This window comes from Orcinus orca, chromosome 13 (genome assembly GCF_937001465.1).
Source record: "Orcinus orca chromosome 13, mOrcOrc1.1, whole genome shotgun sequence".
In the NCBI taxonomy this organism is placed as follows: Eukaryota; Metazoa; Chordata; class Mammalia; order Artiodactyla; family Delphinidae; genus Orcinus; species Orcinus orca.
This window is the reverse complement of record NC_064571.1, coordinates 25,796,315-25,820,904: the sequence shown is the minus strand read 5'-3', so window position 1 is coordinate 25,820,904 and position 24,590 is coordinate 25,796,315. Positions and strand designations below refer to the sequence as shown.

Genomic DNA, 24,590 nt, shown 5'->3' with positions numbered 1-24,590 from the left:
ACATACAGAGAGAGGTGCCAGAGGGGTGCTCCCACAGATGAAAGACCATGTGAGGACAGTGAGAAGGCAGCCACCTGCAAGTCAGGGAGAAAGGCCTCAAGAGAGGGCAAACCCGCCAACACCTTGATCTTGTACTTCCAGCCTCCAGAACTGCAAGAAAATTAATTTTGTTTTTTTCTACCAATTTTATTGATATATAATTGACATAGAGCCCTGTATAATTTTAAGGTGTACAGCATAATGATTTGACTTACATACATCAAGAAATGATCACAATAAGTTTAGCAAACAGCCATCATCTCATATAGATATAATAATTTTTTTAAGCCATCCAGTCTGTGGTATTTTATTGCAGCCCTAACAAAACCTATATATATATATTTTTTAACCATTTGAAAGTAAGTTGTAGATATGATGTCCCTTTATGTCTAACAGCAAGTACATTCTCTTACATAATCACAATATGATTAGCTATAGGAAATTTAAATTGATACAATGCTATTAACTGATCTACAGACTTTATTATTATTTTGCCAGTTGTCCTATAATGTCCTTTATAGCAAAAAAGAGACAGAAAAAGAAGAAGAATGAAGGAAAAAGAAAGAAAATAATTGGGGGTGTGTGTCTGGGATCACATATTACATTGAATTGTCATGCCCAGGCTCCTTTGATCTAGAAAAGTTCCTCATTCTTTGTCTTTCATGACTTTGACATTTTTGAAGAGTACAGGCTGCTTTTCTTGTAGAACATCTCTTAGTCTTGACTTGTCTGATATTTCCTTGTGATTAGATCTACTAGTACATTGCAAAATTTCAGGAATGTGCCTTTTTCCTGGACTGTTTTAACATTCCAGGTCTATGATCTCTCCTCTCACTGTGTAAATAAGAAATCTGTAACAATTTTAGGGAATTCAATGGTTTAGGAAAATCACTTTATTCAATATTCAGACTTGCTAAGATTTATGAAGTGGTGTATCTTCCTCAATACGTCATATCTGAGGGCATATAATGTGTTTTTGTCCTATTACTGGTGTTAATTTTGATCACTTGTTTAAGGTGATGACTGTCAGGTTTCTCCACTGTAAATGTACCATTTTCTCCCTTTGCTATCTTTTTTTTTTTTTAATTTGGTTGCATCCGGCAGGCTCCGTTGCGGCTCGCCGGCTCCACTGTTGTGGTATTTGAATTCTTACTTGTGGCATGCATGTAGGATCTAGTTCCCTGATCAGGGATCAAACCCCAGCCCCCTGCATTGGGAGCAGAGTGTTTTAACCACTGTGCCACTAGGGAAGTCCCCCCCTTTGCTATTAAAAAAATACTCTGTGGGAGAGATACTTTGAGACTATGCAAATAGGGCAGCCAGTCAGATAAAATACAGGTAGCCCAGTTTAATTTGAATTTCAGGTAACAGACGAATACCTTTTTAGTAAAGTATGACCCCTCCTCCCAATCCAAATTTAACCGGGCATCTTGTATTTTTATTGCAAGATCTGGCAACCCTATATGTAAATAACTTGGTCCTCATCCAACTTCACTCAGTTGTTTTGACATCCATTGATGATTCTCAATCAGTTTTTACTATGATTTTGCCAAATAGTCGTTTTCTAACTGCATCATTCTTCTACATTTATTAGTTGCTATTCCATCTGCCTATCTTTTTATCCACTCTTAAAGCGCCTGGCACACAGTAGGCACTCAGATATTTGGGCAGTGAATGAACGCGTTGGCCAGGCTTCCGTGACAACGTTTGGCAGGGGCTTGCCTTCCTCAGCCAGTCTCGCCAAGCTATCGAGCCTTCGGAACCATCCAGGGCCCCGCTCTTGGCGCTTTTTGCTCCAATCACCAGCATGGCTTTACTGGGCTTCTCTACGTTTGAAGGAAGACAACCGATCGGTTCCTTCAGCTCCAGCGGCCCAACAGACTGCAAGTGGAGAGCCGCAGGGACCAATGGGTGCCGGCAGGAGGCGGGGCCTGCCACGCGGCAGCGGTATAACTGCAGGGCCCGCGCGCGTTTGCCTCCCGGCGCTGGCCATGGCTGCAATGTGCCTCTTATCCACTTTGGCCATCCGGCTGCTCCGGCCGGCGCAGAGCTGCCGCCTCCACCATCGCCCCTTCCACCTCTCGGCAGTTCGGTAAGAGGGTCGGGGGGTTGGGTTAGCGCGGAAATCCGAGGGGAACCGAGCGCGGGGCCCGCCCGGGGACTCCCTTCATGAGCATCTCCGTCCCGGGAGGTGGTGGCCACCGAGAAGGGTGTGGCGGGGCGACGTGGCATCCCAGAGTGGCCGCAGCCTACCACCAGGGCGTTCGTTCGGCTGTGTGGGCTGAAATCGAGAGCCCGCCTTTCGGAGGAGCCGGCCTCCTGCAGGCTCCGGGCGTCGTCCTGTCTCAAGGCCAGTCCGCCGGCTGAACGGGGCCCACGGTGTGGAGCGGAGGTGCTGGCGGGCCCTGGGACTCAGCGACTTACCTGGGAGCATACGGAGGTCACCGGCCAGGGCCTGCCGGCCGCCCTTGGCCCTGATACCAAGAGCGGGAAAGCAGAGGAGATGTTTTGGCGAGCGTGGGGAAGAGTTGTGAGTGAGCAGCCTTCAGTGAGCCTTCCCGGGACCCTAGCGGCGGTGGGGGTTAGGGCGGAGCCTTGCTCGCCGGGTACCAGCACTTCCCTCCTTCTCCCGGTCGTGGGTGTGGCTCGCGCTGCTCTACAAGCTGCCCCTTTCCCTCCTAAGGGAATAAATGTGTTGTGGTCACCAGGACTTTGACTGCAGCCCACCCGGAGTCGGTCAGTGCCAGACCGAGTAAATTAAGGTGGTAAACGCCCGGGAAGAGAAGAGGGAAAGCTCTGTTTGCGTTTTCTTAGGGAGGTAATAAATATTTCCTGATTTTTTTGGACCTCAAATTCCTATTCTAAACCTAGGTTGAAGAATCTTTTTCTGGGGGGGGGGGCGGTGGAGGGAGAGCTGTGATTTCGTTCCTTTAAGCTATGCACCCTCTTTCCCGTCAATCTTTAGAGCCTTTACACTGCAGAGACCTAAGCCTTGAAACAGCAGCCCCTTTATCCAGGCACTGTGCTAGGCTGTGCGAATTCAGAGATGGTAAAAGCGATTTTCTTTAGTGGAACTTCCATACTTGTCAAGAGGCAGAACACGTACATGTGGCAGAAAATGTAATTTCCAATCAGTGTAAAAATGCTAGTAGAGAGGTTTCCAAGGTGCTGTTGGAGCACAGAATGGGGATTAATGCGTTCTTGAAAGAAGACTTCAGAGGGGACATTTAAGGATTTTCTTAGTCTGACCCTGACCTGCCTTTCCAGCCCTATCTTTCATTACTGTCTGTTCTCTTCCCTCTTCCTCCCTTCCTGAGTTCTGGCCACATGTGCTTTCATGATTGAAGAGATTTATAAAAATACTCCAATTCCTTACCTAAAGAACTGGAACAGTTTGCTCACACTCTCCAGTAACAAATGCCCTGCTTTTGGGGCTTCCCTGGTGGTGCAGTGATTAAGAAGCTACCTGCCAATGAGGGGGACACGGGCTCAAGCCCTGGCCCGGGGGGATCCCACGTGCCGCGGAGCAACTAAGCCCGTGTGCCACAACTACTGAGCCTGCGCTCTAGAGCCTGCGAGTCACAACTACTGAGCCCACGAGCCACAACTACTGAAGCCCATGCGCCTAGAACCTGTGCTCTGCAAGAAGAGAAGCCACCGCAATGAGAAGCCCAGGCTCTGCAATGAAGAGTAGCCCCTGCTCGTCGCAACTAGAGAAAACCCGCGCGCAGCAACAAAAACCCAATGCAGCCAAAAATAAATAAACAAAATAAATAAATTTATAAAACACACACAAAAAATGCCCTCCTTTCACTTCCTTTTCTGAATGAAATGTAGGTTTCCACGTCTCTGAAGGCAATAAGTACATTTGGTATTCAGGGTTCTAATGTATTGCTTTGATTACTGCTAGCTGGTAAAATTAAAACATCCTTTAAAAAATATGGGTCTAAGGGCAAGACGGGAATAAAGATGCAGACCTGCTAGAGAATGGACTTGAGGATACGGGGAGAGGGAAGGGTAAGCTGGGACAAAGTGAGAGAGTGGCATGGACATATATACACTACCAAATGTAAAATAGCTAGCTAGTGGGAAGCAGCCGCATAGCACAGGGAGATCAGCTCGGTGCTTTGTGACCACCTAGAGGGGTGGGATAGGGAGGGTGGGAGGGAGATGCAAGAGGGAAGAGATGGGGACATATGTATACGTATAACTGATTCACTTTGTTATAAAGCAGAAACTGACACTATTGTAAAGCAATTATCCTCTAATAAAGATGTTAAAATAAAATAAAATTGAACAGAAATGAAAAAAAAATATGGGTCTGCATATATTCCTTTTTATGGGGGGGTAGTGTGAGAGTTTTCATGGTTAGAGAGATAGTACTGTAGTTTAGGCGACAATGAGGTAAAGGAAAAAATGGACTTTGGAGGCAGAAGTTTGTGTTTTAATTTTTTTTCTACTGTCCTCAGTCTCTTGTTCTGTATAACATGCTTATAATAGTCCCAAGGTAACTGAGAGTAATATATGTAAAACTCTAAGCAAAATATCTCCTGTTTCAGAGATGTTAGATCCATCCCCCTTTGTGTCTTTGTTCACTCATTACTGGTTCCATTAATTAGTAGATAACAGAACTCTTTCCAAAATAAGTTGATCATGAATTATAAAATGCACCTGATATTAATTTTTCATGGAAAATTACAGTACTGTAAACTATTGAATTAGAAGGAAAGTGAAGATGCTACTGACTTGGATTTCAGTTTTTAATTTTATTTAGATAGTCCTCTTCTTTCTAGTCTGTTGATGCATAATTTTATTGGAAATTTTTCTAAAAACATCTGTGAAAGCACTTCTAAATGTGTTAGCTAATATGGTTAATAAATTTTGGATTCCCCTTGGGACTGATCTCAGTTTCCATTTCCATTTATTCTGGGGTAGCAGTAACTTTATCTGCCCATTGGCAAAAAAAAAAAACTGTTGGGAAATTAGGTAATGACTCCCTCTCAGGACTATTTCACATTTGGCAGAGTTGTGGTATGCAGGCGAGGGCTAAAACACAGTTATGTTGTAAAAGATACTCGTTGCTTTGTGGCTTTGTTTTGGTTCTTGTTACTCTTTGATTTCTTTCTTTCTTTCTTTCTTTTTAAGCAAATTGGCATAACATCCAGAAGTTGCCTTTGGAACTTGGAACAATGGATTCTCCCAGAACCCTGTGTCCTTAACTTTATTATATCATGCTTAGCCCAAATGTGCTGCTACCATTTTCTCTAAGTTTACTGCTTTCAAAAGGAACTTAAAAAACATTTTTTTAAATGAGCTTTTTAATGAAGTGCAATCTAAGTCCTATTCACTGATTATTTTCATAAAGCTATCCTTATGAGTGTATAAATAGATAAATATATTGTATATTAAGGATGTGTGTGTGTATAAATTTAGCCAACAGAATTAGATATTAATTTTTAGTGAATATATATGCCTGGCACTTTATTTATTTATTTTCTATTTTTGGCCATGCCACGTGACACGTGGGATCTTAGTTCCCCAACCAGGGATCGAACTCCTGCCCTCTGCATTGGAAGCTCGGAGTCTTAACCACTGGACTGCCAGGGAAGTCCCCATATTCCTGGCACTTTATTTGTTATTTCATTCAATATAAATGACTGTCCTAAGCACTTTTAAAGTAATCTTTCACTCTATTCTATTCCAGGGTTGGGAATCTATTTCTGGCACAGGGCAGGTATTACTATAATTCAAGAATGTTGGGCTCCCCTGGTGGCGCAGTGGTTGAGAGTCCGCCTGCCGATGCAGGGGACACGGGTTCATGCCCCGGTCCGGGAAGATCCCACGTGCCGCGGAGCGGTTGGGCCCGTGAGCCATGGCCGCTGAGCCTGCGCATCCGAAGCCTGTGCTCCGCAACGGGAGAGGTCACAACAGTGAGAGGCCCGTGTACAGAAAAAAAAAAAAAAAAAGAATGTTGCCGGGGTATTTGTATCAGCAAAGCCCTTTTATTTTATTTTATATTTTTTTAAGATTTTATTACAGTTATCTTTTTTTTTAACATCTTTATTGGAGTATAATTGCTTTACAATGGTGGGTCAGTTTCTGCTTTATAACAAAGTGAATAAGTTATACATATACATATGTCCCCATATCTCTTCCCTCTTGCATCTCCCTCCCTCCCACCCTCCCTATGCCACCCCTCTATGTGGTCAAAAGCACCGAGCTGATCTCCCTGTGCTATGCGGCTGCTTCCCACTAGCTAGCTATTTTACGTTTGGTAGTGTACATGTGTCCATGCCACTCTCTCACTTTGTCCCAGCTTACCCTTCCCTCTCCCCGTATCCTCAAGTCTTTTCTCTAGTAGGTCTGTGTCTTTATTCCCGTCTTGCTCCTAGGTTCTTCATGACCACTTTTATTTTTTTTTAGATTCCACATATATGTGTTAGCATACGGTATCTGTTTTTCTCTTTCTGACTTACTTCACTCTGTATGACAGACTCTATGTCCATCCACCTCACTACAAATAACTCAATTTCATTTCTTTTTACGGCTGAGTAATATTCCATTGTATATATGTGCCACATCTTCTTTATCCATTCATCTGTTGATGGACACTTAGGTTGCTTCCATGTCCTGGCTATTGTAAATAGAGCTGCAATGAACATTTTGGTATGTGCCTCTTTTTGAATTATGGTTTTCTCAGGGTCTATGCCCATTAGTGGAATTGCTGGGTCATATGGTAGTTCTATTTTTAGTTTTTAAGGAACCTCCATACTGTTCTCCATAGTGGCTGTATCAATTTACATTCCCACCAACAGTGCAAGAGGGTCCCCTTTTCTCCACACCCTCTCCAGCATTTATTGTTTGTAGATTTTCTGATGATGGCCATTCTGACTGGTGTGAGATATCTCATTGTAGTTTTGATTTGCATTTCTCTAATGATTAATGATATTGAGCATTCTTTCATGTGTTTGTTGGCAATCTATATCTTCTTTGGAGAAATGTCTATTTAGGTCTTCTGCCCATTTTTGGATTGGGTTGTTTGTTTTTTTGTTATTGAGCTGCATGAGCTGCTTGTAAATTTTGGAGATTAATTCTTTGTCAGTTGCTTCATTTGCAAATATTTTCTCCTATTCTGAGGGTTGTCTTTTTGTCTTTCTGTCTTTATGTCTTTTGTCTTGTTCCTTTGCTGTGCAAAAGCTTTTAAATTTCATTAGGTCCCATTTGTTTAGTTTTGTTTTTATTTCCATTTCTCTAGGAGGTGGGTCAAAAAGGATCTTGCTGTGATTTATGTCAGAGAGTGTTCTGCCTAGGTTTTCCTCTAAGAGTTTGATAGTGTCTGGCCTTACATTTAGGTCTTTAATCCATTTTGAGTTTATTTTTGTGTATGGTGTTAGGGAGTGTTCTAATTTCATTCTTTTACATGTAGCTGTCCAGTTTTCCCAGCACCACTTATTGAAGAGGCTGTCTTTCTCCACTGTATATTCTTGCCTCCTTTATCAAAGATAAGGTGACCATATGTATGTGGGTTTATGTCTGGGCTTTCTGTCCTGTTCCCTTGATCTATACTTCTGTTTTTGTGCCAGTACCATACTGTCTTGATTACTGTAGCTTTGTAGTATAGTCTGAAGTCAGGGAGCCTGATTCCTCCAGCTCCGTTTTTCCTTCTCAAGATTGCTTTGGCTATTCGGGGTGTTTTGTGTTTCCATACAAATTGTGAAATTTTTTGTTCTAGTTCTGTGAAAAATGCCAGTGGTAGTTTGACAGGGATTGCATTGAATCTGTAGATTGCTTTGGGTAGTAGAGTCATTTTCACAATGTTGATTCTTCCAATCCAAGAAAATGGTATACCTCTCCATCTATTTGTATCATCTTTAATTTCTTTCATCAGTGTCTTATAATTTTCTGCATACAGGTCTTTTGTGTCCTTAGGTAGGTTTATTCCTAGATATTTTATTCTTTTTGTTGCAATGGTAAATGGGAGTGTTTTCTTAATTTCATTTTCAGATTTTTTATCATTAGTGTATAGGAATGCAAGAGATTTCTGTGCATTAATTTTGTATCATGCTACCTTACCAAATTCATTGATTAGCTCTAGTAGTTTTCTGGTAGCATCTTTAGGATTCTCTATGTATAGTATCATGTCATCTGCAAACAGTGACAGCAGTGAAGCCCTTTTAAAGAAGTCATCCTCAACCCTAAATCTGGATTGGATTTGTAAATATTAACATGTTTTCAGTTCTTTAATATATCATGAGTATATATGAAATGCTCTTATATATTTTGTCTTCTGCTAGAATTATCATGTAAAATCGGGTAAATGCATTTGGTTTGCTATAAAATTGTGATATCTTCTTCTTTTTTTTTTTTTTTTAAGTGAAAGAAGGTTTATTCAGGGAGAAACACACTCACTAGACAGAGGGTGGGCCATCTCAGAAGGCAAGAGGCACCAGGGTATGGGGTTGTCAGTTTTTATAGGGGTGGGTAATCATAGGTTGATGAGTGGAAGGAGTATTCCACCTATTTGGGGGAATGGGTGGGGATTTCCAGGAATTGAGCCACTGCCCATTTTTTACCTCTTATTGTCGGCCTTGGAACTGTCATATGGGTGTGTCATTTAGTGCACTGATGTGTTACAATGACCATATACTGAGGCTCAAGGTTTGGTGGAAGACAACTTGTCCACCATCTTGGACCTAGCTTGTTCTAACCAATTTATGTCATGTCCTTGGGCTATGTCATTCTTTTTTTTTTTTCCTGTACGCGGGCCTCTCACTGTTGTGGCCTCTCCCGTTGCAGAGCACAGGCTCCAGATACACAGGCTCAGCGGCCATGGCTCACGGGCCCAGCCGCTCCGTGGCATGTGGGATCTTCCCGGACCGGGGCATGAACCTGTGTCCCCTAGCATCGGCAGGCGGACTCTCAACCACTGTGCCACCAGGGAAGCCCCATGTCATTCTTTAAAAGGTTGTGCCCTGCCCCCTTCCTGTCTCATTCCCCCCTCAGAGATTTTACTCCCATAATCTTATGGGAAGCAGAGGGGCAATGGTCTGTCATCTGTAGCTGCTTCAGGGCTGAGTAGGGGCATCAACCCTGCCTGTCAGGGAGTGAAAAATCTCTGGATGCCTGATCTAGGGGCCCCAGGAGCAGGACGGCTTCTTGTTTTAAGTTGACATGAGCTGGAATCATTGCATAGCCATCATCTTGATGTGGAACTGCTTCTGTAGCCTCCCTATGAATCTTCTTGAAGATGAAGCTCTTTTGGAACAGCATCAGAGTACAATAGTAACTGTCTATAAATGACAAAAGACTTAAAAGGTTAAATATCTGATTACAGTGTAATTGATAAAGAAGCTTGGTTACTGTTGTGACATAGAACATTTTAAGATAACAACTAGAACTATAGCATTATACCAGGACATATCCAAATTTTAGAACCTTTACATAATTTTTAGAATGTCTATATTAATAACATTCATCCATACAGTATTTTTTAAATAGTTTTATTGCTCTTGTGATAATGCTGTCTATGTAACTTAACATACTAAATAATACTAGTTAAATATTTCTCTCTGAGATGCCTCAGGGGCCCTCTAAAACACCCCAAAGTTAGTTGAAAGTCAAAAGAACTTTAATTAAAATTTGACATTTGGGAAGTTTGTCAAAAAGTTTTAAAACACTTGATCAAATAAAATCATTGGTCACTATGAGACAATACTTATTTCTTAACCGAAGTGTCAAGAGATCTCAAAAGCAAATACAGATTAAAGGCAAAGAAACTCACACAATCTGTTATCAAAAACGGCATAACTTTTCAGTATTTTTTCATTCCTCACACGTTCTTTTACTGAAAACACATATCTTACCTTCCTTATAAGTTTTTTCCTCATTGAGTTACTCCCATAACTAAATTTGCTAACAAATTTGCAATACATATAATAAGGTCTAGTAAATCTAGGTAGAACAGAAGTATTCTTTCTTTAAGTAAGTTTTTTTTTAATTATGTATTTTTTATTTATTTATTTTTGGCTGTGTTGGGTCTTCGTTGCTGCTCTCGGGCCTTCTCTAGTTGCGGTGAGTGGGAACTACTCTTTGTTGCGGTGCGCAGGCTTCTCACTGCCGTGGCTTCTCTTGTTGTGGAGCACGGGCTCTAGGCGCGCGGGCTTTGTAGTTGTGACACGCGGGCTCCATAGTTGTGTCTCACAGGCTCTAGAGCGCAGACTCAGTAGTTGTGGCACACAGGCTTGGCTGCTCTGCAGCATGTGGGATCTTCCCAGAGCAGGGCTCAAACCCGTGTCCCCTGCATTGGCAGGAGAATTCTTAACCACTGCACCACCAGGGAAGCCCACAACAGAAGTATTATACTTAACATTGATGACTCTAAAGACATGTCTATATTAATCAAACCAACAAGCTTAAGCTACCTTCAATACCAGATATCAGTTTAGTACTGAATATTTTACAGATAACATGAACCTGAAGTTCATTCTGGCCAGATTACTTTCTATTTCTAAGTATTTGTATAAGCACTTGATTTTCTTTAAGTCAACTAAATAGAGCTCTTTTATGAATTAATTTTTGGCAATACCATACAGCTACAGCACACACATAGATACATACAAACATACAAACAAACACAGAAGCCTCATAGTTCCCATTCCAAAATTTTAGCCAAGAGTCACGTACAGCATCAGTCTATAAAGGAGGTTGGATTAAAATTGGGTTTCTGGCAGGTGGAACAAATCAAGCTCACTTGTCTAGATGGCTAAACCCTTTTTACTAATATTTATGGAAAAGATACTCAAGATTTTTTTTTTTTTTTTGCAGTATGTGGGCCTCTCACTGTTGTGGCCTCTCCCATTGCAGAGCATAGGCTCAGCGAGCCCGCTCCGTGGCATGTGGGATCTTCCCTGACCGGCGCACGAACCCATGTCCCCTGCATCGGCAGGCAGACTCTCAACCACTGCGCCACCAGGGAAGCCCGATACTTAAGATTTTTATTTGTCCATGACAAGTTCCAAATTATTTACCCCCTTTTTCAAAATTTGCATTTTAAAAAGATGGCAGAGATAAGGGTTCCTGGAAAAAAACAGGTAGGATATTTGCATCTCAAAGGCACAGGTAAGTTCCTCCTTTGTTTCCCCTTTGTTTAATACTTACAAGCCTCTTCAGATAAATCGGGAAGGTTTGGGGAGTGGTAAAAGGATTGTGAGTTTTGGATTTGTTTTTTGGAGCTACATCTCTGGTCCTGTAAAGACTACATTTGTAAAATTAGGACAGGTGTTTTTTTTTTTAAAGAATTGGGCGGCTACCTCAATGATATTGAAGGACTGCTATACATTTACCTATGTTGAGGTATGTTTTACTTTCCTCATTTAGCTTAGGGGAGAAGTCCTTCTGCCAAATTTCTATCAGGTATGGTTAGCTTAGTCAGACCAGTGGCCTCCCATTTTGGTACTCTATTTACAAACACTTTTGGTCATCCTCCCTGGGTTTAAGAAATTTTTAAATTATGGCCCTCAGTCAGGCCTTTGATCTGAGGCGGCTTGCCTACGGCCTCACGTGATCGCATTTTTAAAGGTAGCTGGACAATTTCTAGCCCACGTTTTTTTCTTTTTTTTTTGGTCCATTCCATTCCTACCATGTAAGCACCCTCAGCTTGAATTTTATAAGCACACAGAGTGGAGGCATTCATGGCATTTCAGTGTCTGGATCTGTCCAGTCAAAGGCAGAGAGATACTGGGGTGCAGGGGAATGCAGAAGAAAGCAACCTTTAGTTCTAGAACTATGAACTAGTTTAACAGCCCATAGTTTAAAAGCTTAGATGGCGTGGAATGGAGATCTCCTCTCGCTGGGACTGAGGTAGATTCCTCTGACCAAGAGCAATTGTTTTTCTTGGTGGGTGCTATCTCTGTGAGGATCTCCAGCTTGGATTATTGTCTTTAGTGAGCAAGTCCCTTGCCAACAAGGGGAGGGAGCACTCAGGCATGAGCAGAAACTGATGTGCAAAGGTAAAATTTCCTAGCAAGCAGTTGAGGGGAGGAGTGAATCACTGGTTTGGGGCTTTCCATCAATCCCTGTTATTATACAGCTTGTGGAGGACAAGGGTCCAGGGAAATCAGTCACCACAGAGTAGGCGGCCCAGGTATCTAATAAGAAAATAACTTTCCTACCTTCCATGTCAAAGGTTACCCGAGGCTTCTCCGGAGAAATGACCAGGTGTCCTTTGGGAGCCAGGGAGGGTCCCAGGCCCCATCAGTCTTCGATCCTCTTGGCCATCATTGCTTTGGGAGCTCCGAGTCCCCTTCGGGACTGGGAGCAGTTCTGCTTCCAGTGACCCTCTCATTCACACTTAAAACAGATGCTTTTTGGCAAGATAGTGACTCTGATCCAGCATTCCTGGATCCTGTCCTCACCATGGGTCTTCGCAAGGAATGGTAACCCTGAGGTGGTGCAGTGGTTAGGGCTGCTGCCAATTGCTCTGCTTTTTGCTGTTGTCCCTGAATCCTTTTTGCCTCTCTATTGTTAAATACTCCAAAGGCCAAATCCATGAGCTGATTTATGGGGGTCTGGTGTCTCCAGCTCCTCGGATGCGGCATCAGGGGTAAATGGTCTGGAAGACTGTCCCCCCCTCACAATTGGGGGAGATAGGAGTTCACGGTAGACCTCTCGGAGAGGTGGACTCATAAAGAGATCATCTAAAACATTTGGCTCCTGTGAAGAAGGCACTTTGAAAGGGGTGTGAGCCAGGTACACCCGGCAGTTCTTTAGACCTGGATTATGGAATAGAGTCATGAACATTTGGATGTATGGGACTTCCCCCCATTTACCTTTCCTTTTACAAAATAGGTCCAGTTGCAAGATGGTATTGTAATTCAATGACCCAATTTTTTTTTGGCCAGATCACTTCGTCCCCTAGTTTGTACTGGGACCATACAGTATTGCAAAAGAAAATTAATTTTTTTCTTAAACCATCCTGTCTAAATTTTCCCCAGTTAGTTAATATGCATCTGTAGCAGGGAGAGCCAAATCAGACTACATGTTGGATCTGTTTCATTTACTTTATCTTTTTATTTATTTATTTGATGTTTATTTTTACTTTTATTTTTGGCTGCATTGGGTCTTTGTTGCTGCGTATGGGCTTTATCTAGTTGCAGCGAGCAGGGGCTAGAGCAGGGGCTACTCATCGTTGCAGTGCGTGGGCTTCTCATTGCAGTGGCTTCTCTTGTTGCATAGCAAGGGCTCTAGGCGCGCGGGCTCAGTAGTTGTGGCTCAGGGCTCTAGAGCGCAGGCTCAGCAGTTGTGGTGCACTGGCTTAGTTGCTCTGCGGCATGTGGGATCTTCCCGGACCAGGGCTCAAACCCATGTCCCCTGCATTGGCAGGCAGATTCTTAACCACTGTGCCACCAGGGAAGTCCTGTTTCTTTTACTTTAACCTTTGCTTTCTGCTGCTTTTTTCACTAAAAGGATACTGTCTATACATAATGGCCTGCCTTGGGGAACCCTGCCCCTCTGCCTGAATGTTAAACCAAAGTGCCTTTGTTCAGGGAAACATCCAGACCCTGTTCCACTTGTGGATGGCTACAAGAAAGAAGAAATTAACACGTCCCCTCCCCGAGACTGGCCATTCCAGGTGATATTTGCAGAACTTATGGCCTTTTTACTTTATTTCCTCATCTCCTTCCCTTCTCTGTGCTATAAAAGAAACTGGCATCCAAACCACGGTAAGATGGTTATTTTGAGACTTTAGTCTGCCATCTTCTTGGTTTGCCGGCTTTCCGAATAAAGTCGTATTCCTTGTCTCAATACCTCATCTCCCATCTGTTGGCCTGTCGTGCAGCGGGCAGGGCGAGCTTGGACTCGGTAACACATCCTAGCAGCGAGTCCTTCGGGATGCTTGTAGTTACCCCCATTTTTTTATTGGGATGTCCTGATAAGATGGGAGTCTGATGGATACCGGCCAGGTGGTAGTTATTTGTCCTGACATTCTCCTAGTGTCAACAGTGGGGTCCCTGTGAGCACCCGAAATCTGCCTGGTTGGTGAGCCTGAGTAGGCCCTTTGGATTAGTCAAGGAAAGGAACAAAAGCCAGTGGGAGAAAAAGCAACCAGAGTCCCAGGGCCTAAATCCTTCAGAGAGGGAGGGAGGAGACCTAGGCCCTGAGCCAACTAAATGGATTAACTTTATCAATTAAACAAAAGAAAAACAAATAGAAGGGTAGGGCTGAAGGGCCACAAGGCAGTGATAACAATACAAGGTAACAGATCCCCTCAGGATATGGTCCTTTTGATGTTGAGGAGGGCTTACCTCTCCACAGAAGTAAAGGAGGCAACACCCAACGTGCTGGCAAAGCCAGCTGGGAGGCTCAAGGATCAGTAGACAGTCCAAGAAGTCAGGAGAGAAGGAGGATAATAAGAGAAATCCAGGACAGGAGGGAAGGTGTACAGCCATGATGCTTCCTAAGAGAGATTTGTAAGCCTGCTGAGAAAGGTGCTCACCCACTACCTCCGCTGAGGGGTTGATAAAGTCTGCCTGGGACCCCCACAAGAGAAGTGCTTATGCACACTTCTGCTCAGGGGTGTCTGTGTGATATCTTCTCAATACTTCAAAAGATGCAAATACAAATTAATGTTTAATATAAGGTTTAGATATAAAATTACTGCATTATATCTAAGACATTGAGATTTGGTTTAAAGTAGATATTTAATCACAGTGCAACTGAAAAGCAGGCATTGAAGGCTTAGACCATTAAAGCTTTAAAGTTTTTAATTAACAGTGGCCTTGAGAATTAATTATATCTGACCATACAAGATATCCAGTACCTTGATGTTATCCCTGAGAATTAAATATGTGCTATAAGGGGAAATAGATTGTTTCAGTGTTTCAAACAATTGTATTCTTCATTGGTGTTGAGGTTGGAGCATTCCTTATGACACTGGGGACAAAGATCTAACAGGAAAGTCTTGTTTTCAGTGAGGTGTTTTTTCTTTTTCTTTTTTTTTAGATTTAATTAATTAATTAATTTTTGGCTGCTTTGGGTCTTCGTTGCTGCACATGGGCTTTCTCTCTAGTTGCTGTGCGTGGGCTTCTTATTGCAGTGGCTTCTCTTGCTGCGGAGCACGGGCTCTAGGCGCGCGGGCTTCAGTACTTGTGGCTTGCGGGCTCTAGAGCGCAGGCTCAGTAGTTGTGGCGCATGGGCTTAGTTGCTCCGTGGCATGTAGGATCTTCCTGGATCAGGGCTAGAACCCGTGTCCCCTGCACTGGCAGGCAGATTCTTAACCACTGCACCACCAGGGAAGTCCCCAGCGTGTTTTTTCTTAAGGAATAGATGCTTGTCCTACTTTAAATAATGGGAACTTTAAGCATATATGTGGAAATAAGAAAACGAGGAATCTTACATGTTGGAACCCAGGAAGAGCTGTTCTTATTGTTCTTACTAATTCTTATTGGGGAGAGATAGGCTTTCAGAGATTTGAATATGTTTTTGGGAACTGAAGGTTCTTCTAGGTCTGAGTTTTCTCATTGTCTCACCCCCAACAAGCAGTTTCTCATCCCTGTGGTTCTAGCGTGTGAATGTAGTTCAGAGAGGAGCGTTTACTGGTCCAGTTCACTACCACCGCTCCCGGTGAATAAACTTTTGCACCAGCCAGACCACTGGCCAGCCTAGAAATTGTTATTCTTGGCGTCAGATACTTACTCCTGGTGTGTCAGCTGTGGATGGGGCACTGGGGTCTCGGGGTAGAGCACACTGCCACCTATGAGATGGAATCGCCTTAGTCCCCCTTCCAATCCCTGTTCTTCATCAGGAAAGTCTTTTCCAGGAGTGGTTGTAGGGAGTGGTAGGTATTTGCGGTTTGTCTAGCATATTGCTTATTGGTTTAACTGCATAGCATAATTTATATATTTAAACGCACGTATAAATTAAAAGCCAATTCACTAACTGGGAATGTAGGACGTACATGATGTCCCTAGTACTTATTCATCTTATAGCTAGAAGTTTGTACAGTCATCCCTCAGTATCTGAAGGGGTTTAGTTCCAGGAACCCCCAGGATACCAAAATTCCCAGATGGTCAAGTCCCTTATATAAAATGGCATAGTATTTGTATATAACCTCTCCTCCCAATATACTTTAAATCATCTCTAGGTTATTTATACCTAATACCATGTAAATGCTGTGTTAATAGTGTAAATACAATGTAAATAGTTGCCAGGTGCAGGGCAAATTCAAGTTTTGCTTTTTGGAACTTTTTGGAATTTTTTTTGCCAATATTTTCGACCCATGGTTGATGAATTCTCAAATGCAGAACCTGCAGATAGGAGGGCCCACCATGCCTTTTGGCCACCTTCCAATTCCCCCTCCCCCACCTCCTGAAGTTTTGGGTATTTAATAACACTTTTGTAGCCTGACCTTTACTCTTTACAAGGATTCAAGCTATTTGTTTTTGTGATTCTATCGCCTTCTGCAGAAATGAAGCTGTTGTCATTTCGGGAAGGAAACTTGCTGAGCAGATCAAGCAGGAAGTGCGGCAGGAGGTGGAAGAGTGGGTGGCGTCAGGCCACAGACGGCCGCACCTGAGCGTCGTCCTGGTTGGTGAGAATCCTGCAAGTCACTCCTATGTCCTCAACAAAACCAGAGCAGCTGCTGATGTGGGTATGTGTCACTCTCAGACCCCGACTGCTGTTACATTGAGACTTATCTGAGGCAAACTCTACTGCACTTTATGATTCCTTTTTCCGATTAGAAAACCCAGGCAGAGGAGGCTAATGTGATTGAACTGTATCCAAATATTTGTCATAAAGAAATCAGGCTGTCTATTGGGGAGGCTTATAGACTAGGACAGCAGGAGTATGGTTGGTATTCTTGGTGTCTTCTGGAATGTAATCTAAATTCTGTTCTAGTCTAACATTTGATAGGTGACCTTGAACACAGTTTACATCTGCTTTCCTTGAGCAATAATGAGTCTGAATGAGGTGTTTGAGCATTTGGTTGAGGAGACCTCAATGATGTGGCCTAGAACACAGTCATGGATTTGAAGGAAATGACTCTGACTTCTTTGAAACAGCCTTTGATTTCTCCACCAGTTGGTTCCAAAGCCAATTAAATCAGCAGTTTAGAAGTGGTTGGAGATTTGAGTGCAGAAGGCACAGGTCTGAGTGATGGGAGGTTTGTGTTCTAGGTCTCGCTATACTGCAGACTCTGTGTGGCCGCAGACCAGAGGTGGGTAGGCTCAGCTGTGCCGTTGCCGGCTTATCTGTGGGTCAGTGGTCTGAGAACTGTGTGCCTGCCCTTCTGAAGGGCTGTAAAACCACTGGCGTGTCTGGCCAGTGTTACTGGACTGTGAGCCCTTGGTATACTCTGTTCTTTATCACTGAGGAATGAAGCCTCCTGCCCTTTTCATTGAAAGACCTTTAGAACCTCTAGAAAATAGTAAGCCATGGCTTTCTAAGACATTGGGATGGGAGGTAGTGTGATACAGTGGAAAGAACATGGACTTTGGAACTGGAAAGATTGTCACCAGCCAGCTTGTGTTTCAATTTCACTGAGCCTTGTCTATAAAATGAGGTTGATGAGGATTATGTAGTATGATATATAGACAGTATCAAGCTAGGGGGAAGGGTAAGCTGGGACAAAGCGAGAGAGTGGCATGGACATATATACACCACCAAACGTAAAACCGATAGCTAGTGGGAAGCAGCCGCATAACACAGGGAGATCAGCTAGGTGGTTTGTAACCACCTAGAGGGGTGGGATAGGGAGGGTGGGAGGGAGGGAGACGCAAGAGGGAAGAGATATGGGGATATATCTATATGTATCGCTGATTCACTTTGTTATAAAGCAGAAACTAACACACCATTGTAAAGCAATTATACTCCAATAAAGATGTTAAAAAAGAAAAGAAAAGAAATTATCAAGCTAGTATTCTTTAGTGTTTGTATTTGGGAAGTTACTTAAGTTTACTTGTGAGCCGATTCAAGCTTTCCAGCTACCAGGGTGGGTGTGATGATAAAAAGCCTCGCTGGTAGCATGGCAGACAATGTAGCATTGTCTCAATAAATGCGTCTTTTTTTCTTACCTTGAAATTTTCTTATAGGAATCAACAGTGAGACAATTGTGAAACCAGCTTCAATTTCAGAGGAAGAACTGTTGAATTTAATCAATAAACTAAATAATGATGATAACGTAGATGGCCTCCTTGTTCAGCTGCCTCTTCCAGGTGAGATTTGGACACCACCATTTAAAATGATTTCTGGGGATTTCCCTGGTGGTCCAGGGAGTAAGGCTCTGTGCTCCCAATGCAGGGGACCTGGGTTCGATCCCTGGTCAGGGAACTAGATCCCGCATGCCGCAACAAAGATCCCGCATGCCGCAACAAAGATCCCGCATGCCGCAACTAAAGATCGCGCATGCTGTAAGGAAGATCCCGCATGCTGCAACTAAGACGCGGTGCAGCCAAATAAATAAATATTTTAAATGATATCTGAGGAATGGAGAGTCTTGTTTACTTTATACAACTGGTCCCTGGTGTGGATTTGATATAAAGTGGAGGTAAACTCAAGAGAGAGAGTATGTTATTAGATATGGGACAGACCTACTCAGAATACCAATTACTCCTTGATTTGGTATTGAGGTCTTAAAGCAAAGGACCGTGGAAGGAAGCAGTTGTACAACAGGACACTGGCTTTGATCTTGGCATTTGGCTTTGCTCGATGTGTGTTCCTTATATGCAGATGAAGAAATAAGTCATGGGGGCGAGCTGTAAAAGCGGAATAGGTTTTTGTGGCAAACCAGGTAAGCTGGAGTCAAGCAGTGCTAACTACGTAACAGTGACTTAAGACCACCGCTCTGATTTCTTTTTCAGAGCACATTGATGAGAGAAAGATCTGCAATGCTGTTTCTCCAGACAAAGATGTTGATGGCTTTCATGTAATTAACGTAGGGCGAATGTGTTTGGACCAGAATTCCATGTTACCAGCTACTCCATGGGGTGTGTGGGAAATAATTAAGCGAACTGGTAGGTATATCCGTCTCAGTATTATCAAGGCAGTACTTACAAATGGTAAAAATTCATGCAAAGAGTGGAAACTCCCACCCCACAGCCTCTAGTCCTGCTCCCCAGAGCCTAACTCCTTTAGCAGTTGCCTACAACTGTTTTTGCTGTTTAATCCAGAAACTTCTGAGGGAAACTTAAGCTTTAATAGTGGTGACTGTGCACACTCATAACATTTTGCAGCTTATAAAATGTTTCCTTTTAGCTTTCGCTCTGTGTAGCGAGTGACAGTCCAGTTGACTGATGAGGCAATAAGCTTAGTGAATTCCTTCATTATCACAATTAGAGTCACATCCTAGGCCATCAGCCTTCCTTTTCCTTAGGTGCTCTTTCTAAGATAATTAGGCACTATCTTAAATGCAAATATATTTATTTTTCATAGGTATTCCAACCCTGGGGAAGAACGTGCTTGTGGCTGGAAGGTCAAAAAACGTTGGAATGCCCATTGCAGTGCTGCTGCACACGGATGGGGCGCACGAACGTCCCGGAGGTAAGGGTTTTACTCCCAGGGATGAGTCCTCTTCTCCATTACGAGAGACAAGAAACGCTTGAGAGACTGCCCTGTGGATGTTTGGAAGTGTTAACTTTGTTAAACTTTGTTTTTGTTGTAATTTTGTTAATAGGTGCTTGGGGAGTAATCTTTGTAGGAGAAGCTGTATTCAGTGTCACTTGAAAGTTCATTTATATTCACTAGTATGGAACTAGTTCAGAGATAGATATGCCTCAGAAATTTGAGTTTTGAGTATAAGCATGGTTGTAGACAATTAGAATTTCCAGTTATGGCTTTGATAGTTGGAGCTAAGATGTAGAACTTATTCAAAGTTAGTGTCCTGTTCTGTGCCATTTGGTAGAAAAAAATCTTAGACCAATGCAAAGGATTGAATTGATATTACTGTAATGTGTCATCATTGTGTCAAGTTCTATTTGAGAAAAAGCTTCAAATCAGAGTTAATGTGATTATCATAATATGACTATACATGATTATATCAGAAATAATGTCAAAACTAAATATTTCCAGGTATCTTTCAGCACACGTTTAAGAAAAATCCTTGAGTAATCCTAGTGATATTTTGTTTAGAAAGACTGTTAAATAGGATAAGGAATAAATCTAAAGATGTATGACTCCAAAGGGTGGAGCTAGAACTAACAGGTAAAAGTTACAAGAAATTGAGTATTTGGTTTTTTGTTTGTTTGTTTGTGTTTTTTTTTGCGGTACGCGGGCCTCTCACTGTTGTGGCCTCTCCCGTTGCGGAGCACAGGCTCTGGATGCGGAGGCTCAGCGGCCATGGCTCACGGGCCCAGCCGCTCTGCGGCATGTGGGATCTTCCCGGACCGGGGCATGAACCCGTGTCCCCTGCATCGGCAGGCGGACTCTCAACCACTGCGCCACCAGGGAAGCCCTGAGTAGTTGTTTATTTTAAAAAAGGACAAGTGGCTGCCCAGAAAGTATGGCACAGGAACTGTCAATTATTTTTTCAGAGATGTTGAATTTCTGGCATGTTTTGCCTAGTTGAGATCTCATCCAATCCCAGCTTTGATTCGGAAATATTTTTTAACTCTTAGGTGATGCCACTGTCACAATATCTCATCGATATACTCCCAAGGAGCAGCTGAAGAAACATACGGCTCTTGCAGATATTGTGGTCTCCGCTGCAGGTAAGAGCACCAGGGAAGGGTCGGGAGCACGTCTCCTCAGAGGGTGAAGATGGGACTCTCATCTTCGAATTTGCCTGCTGCACTGCCGTTCCATTCATTATTCCCCTAGGATTGATAATGTGAGCTGCTTACAAACATGAGGAGAGAGTCGTGGTTGGAATACTGATTTCTGGCATTCCATTATAGATTTGATGGATGAATGTTTTTTCTACAGCCTGTTTACTATATGAAGTTTAAATGTTTCCTTTGTTAATAGTTTTTATAGGTTTTTGTAAAACAAGCGAATTCGTTCTTCCAGGTCTCTTGAAATTGAAAGTAGATAAGAATCTTATCTAAGAATCTTCTAAACCGATCATTCCTATCTCCATCTCTAGGCATTCCAAATCTGATCACAGCAGATATGATTAAGGAAGGAGCAGCTGTCATTGATGTGGGAATAAACAGAATTCAAGATCCCATAACTGCTAAACCCAAGTTGGTTGGAGATGTGGATTTTGAAGGTAAATGGTATAATTTTTAAAAAATATAAAAGTCAATAAATACTATCGTTATTGGACACTTAGGGCAGACTATTTTAACTTTTAAAGTTATGTTACCTTGGTAATACCATTTAAAATGTTTTCCATGAGAATTAATTAAGAAAAATCTTTTTAACAATTACAGTCATTCTAGAATTATTTTAGGTGTTTGTATCATCAAATTATGGAGAACAGATAAAGAGTTTTCAGAGAATTGTTTTGTTTTTTTCCGCTTAGGTCTATTTTATAATTAAAACAACTTCAAAACTTTTAACAAGTCTGAAAATTTAATGAAGTGATTTTCCTAAACTATTGAGTCTCCTAAAAAGTGTTACAGATTTCTCATTTTCATACTGGGAGGAGAGATCACAGACCTGACATGTTAAAAGTATGGGACAGAGCCAAATTGCTAAAATTTTGGAATTTGCTAGTAGATTTCTCCTTTCAGTTCTGATTTTATCTGAATTTTATGCCAATAATCCTATTTCTAGCTTTCAGTTTCTTCTAAAGCAGTCAGACCCAAGCCTAGGTATCTAAGTATTTTTCCCTTTAGATTGGAGTAAAAAAAATCTTACTTTTTACTTTCCAGAAAATTACTTTGCTTGATGCTTTGGGCAAACAGTATAGTTAAATAAATAGGATAAAATTAAGAAAATATTGTAGGCAGGTATTAATTGAAGTAATGCTTATTATTATTATAGTTACACTTCCCATACAGTTAACCTACTGAGATGTTTCTTTTTAAGTTGATTTAATATGGAGGAAAAGTATGGCTGGTAAATTATAGGTTATTTAGATATATAAATATTCACTGAACAACTCTGCTTATTATATGTGTGTTATTGATTTATTTATTTTTGGCCGCTCCACACAGAATGTGGGATCTTAGTTCCCCGACCAGGGATCGAACCCGCGCCCCCTGCAGTGGAAGAGCAGAGTCCTAACCACTGAGCTGCCCGGGAAGTCCCTATATGTGTGTTATTTTATATTAGTATGTTCAAAAGCCTTTACTCTTGAGTAATGTAGCTGTGATTTTTTAAATGAGTTTGAGGCTCATGAAGATGCTTATGTATTTTATTGCTTTTTCTTTGAATGCTTCTTCCATGATAAAGTACATACAGTTCCTTTGCCATAATTAAAGCAGTCTGCCTGTCTTATTTCTATGTAGGAGTCAGGAAGAAAGCCGGTTACATCACTCCAGTCCCTGGGGGTGTTGGTCCCATGACAGTGGCAATGCTAATGAAGAATACCATTATTGCTGCAAAAAAAGTGCTGAGGCTTGAAGAGCGGGAAGTACTGAAGTCTAAGGAGCTTGGAGTAGCAAGTAATTAACTATTGCGTCTTCTGTGTCATTAACAGCACTCCAAGCTAGTTCACGAGGAAAACCAGGCCAATAGAAATGCAATATTTATTCTACTTAAATGGTTTAAAACAATGCTTTCTATTTATTTGTAAGCTTAAATGGGTGGGTGTTTGCACACATAGCCCTGCAGTTACCCACCAGGGAACATGCCACTATCGTGCTGGGTCATGGGATCCAGCCAAGAGAAGCCATTAACCTACTGATTAACAGGGGGACACTGTCACACTGAGAATGGCTGCCTAACTTTGTCAACCACTTCAGTTAAAATTTGTCTTTTTTAGGAGGACAGCTATGCTTACCACCATACCACCAACGCTGCACAAATTTGTCTTTTCTACGATTGCATTTCCCAAGTGCTATTCCAATAATGAGTTGATGCTCACTTTAGGTTCCAAACCTTTTGAGTTCAACTGGTCAAACCAAAGGAAAAATGTTGCAAGAGAAAATTAGGGAAAAGCTAAAAAAGAAAGAAATGATGGTAGTTGAGTAGAAAAAAAATTACCCTAATTTAATATATGTATTGATTGATAACCAGAAGAAAAACTACATGTTAATAGTCTCCTAAGTTGTCATTTTGTAGCTTAGTCATTGGGAAAATGTTTGGGGTTGTTTCATTTGCTATTAGCTCTCGTTTTATGTTCGTTACCATCCCTGAGGTTTCCCATTTTAGTTTTCTAGGATTGAAAGGCTTATTTTATAAATTATTCATGTGTGTTGTCCTATTTGACTTTCCTACATCCTTAAACTTCACTGTCAAATTTTTATACTGTTGGGGGTGTCTGTATGGTTTCTTTAGTGTATCTTGAAACCTGTATTTGGAAAACATAACTTGGGCTTAATGATCATTAGGGCAGCTTGTATAAGTGTGCAACTTACTTTTCCACCAAAGAACTGTCAACAGCTGCCGGCTTTTCTCTGATGCACCTGTTGGCTTTCCTTGATTGATTTTTGAGAACTTGAGTTAATACTGAATTTAATCAGACTCTCTGATTAAAGGACTTTTTTCCTTCATTTTGTTTTTTTAAATAAAACACTTCTGACTGGTATAGAATGAGTTTCTGAAATACTGTATCTTTCTGCTACTATCTTGTTGTGACCTAATTTTTCTCATTGGATGTAATCAACCTAAATATTCCTATATTTGGTAATACCCAATCCAATGCCTTAAACAAATTGGTTTAAAGAGCTGTGGAGAAATCAGCCTAGTCCTTTTAATCTTACATCCCCAAAGGTTGTGCCAAGCCAGGAGTTTAATCTGTAAGATTCATTTAAGTGGTTAGTCTTGTTCTGATTATTTTCTAAACCATATGTTCAATTTACACAGGACTTCTTGATGTGCTTTGCCAAGCCCCCCCCGCCATATATATAAATTTTTTTCATGTGTCTGTGTGTGTGTGTTTAAAGCATTAGTTTGATTGCACAGATTGAAAGGTATTTGCTGTGGCACATTTGCAGCGAGGATAGGTCCAGTGTATTCTGCTCAAGGGCTAGGTATTTGGCTTTCATGCAGGCAGAAGCAACTCCTGTTCCAGGCAGCTTGAGGCAGAGAGGAAGGAGAGCAATGCAGAGCTGACCTTCTCCCCCTCCTTGTTCATGTGCCGCCTTTATGCTTTTTCTTATACATTTATTTATTTTATTTATTTGTTTTGGGCTGTGTTGGGTCTTCGTTGCTGCGCACGCTTTCTCTAGTTGTGGTGAGTGGGGGCTACTCTTCATTGCAGTGCGTGGGCTTCTCATTGCGGTGGCTTCTCTTGTTGTGGAGCACGGGCTCTAGAGCACAGGCTCAGTAGTTGTGGCGCACGGGCTTAGTTGCTCCACAGCATGTGGGATCTTCCCTGACCAGGTATCGAACCCGTGTCCCCTGCATTGGCAGGCGGACTCTCAACTACTGCGCCACCAGGGAAGCCCGTCGCCTTTATGCTTTTGATAGTTTTCTGGGAATGAAGAGGGGTGATAGTTGCTAGAGAT

At 42.1% G+C, this 24,590-nt stretch overlaps 1 protein-coding gene across 2 annotated transcripts; it reads left to right on the top strand.

The window, feature by feature from the left end:
- Positions 1 to 1,946: 1,946 nt before the first annotated feature.
- On the top strand, positions 1,947 to 24,005 carry MTHFD2 (methylenetetrahydrofolate dehydrogenase (NADP+ dependent) 2, methenyltetrahydrofolate cyclohydrolase). 2 transcript variants are annotated; one of them, XM_033400539.2, is made up of 8 exons: positions 1,947 to 2,131; positions 16,503 to 16,687; positions 18,129 to 18,251; positions 18,897 to 19,049; positions 19,468 to 19,575; positions 20,649 to 20,741; positions 21,116 to 21,241; positions 22,134 to 22,403. In XM_033400539.2, the coding sequence occupies exons 1-8, from the start codon at positions 1,947 to 1,949 to the stop codon at positions 22,208 to 22,210; spliced, it is 1,050 nt and encodes a 349-aa protein (XP_033256430.2). In that variant the 3' UTR covers positions 22,211 to 22,403. The 2 variants fall into 2 exon arrangements, with proteins under 2 accessions (XP_033256430.2, XP_004277138.1); XM_004277090.3 differs by lacking the exon at positions 22,134 to 22,403 and adding an exon at positions 22,428 to 24,005 and having other exon boundaries at positions 1,952 to 2,131.
- The last annotated feature ends 585 nt before the right edge of the window (positions 24,006 to 24,590 follow it).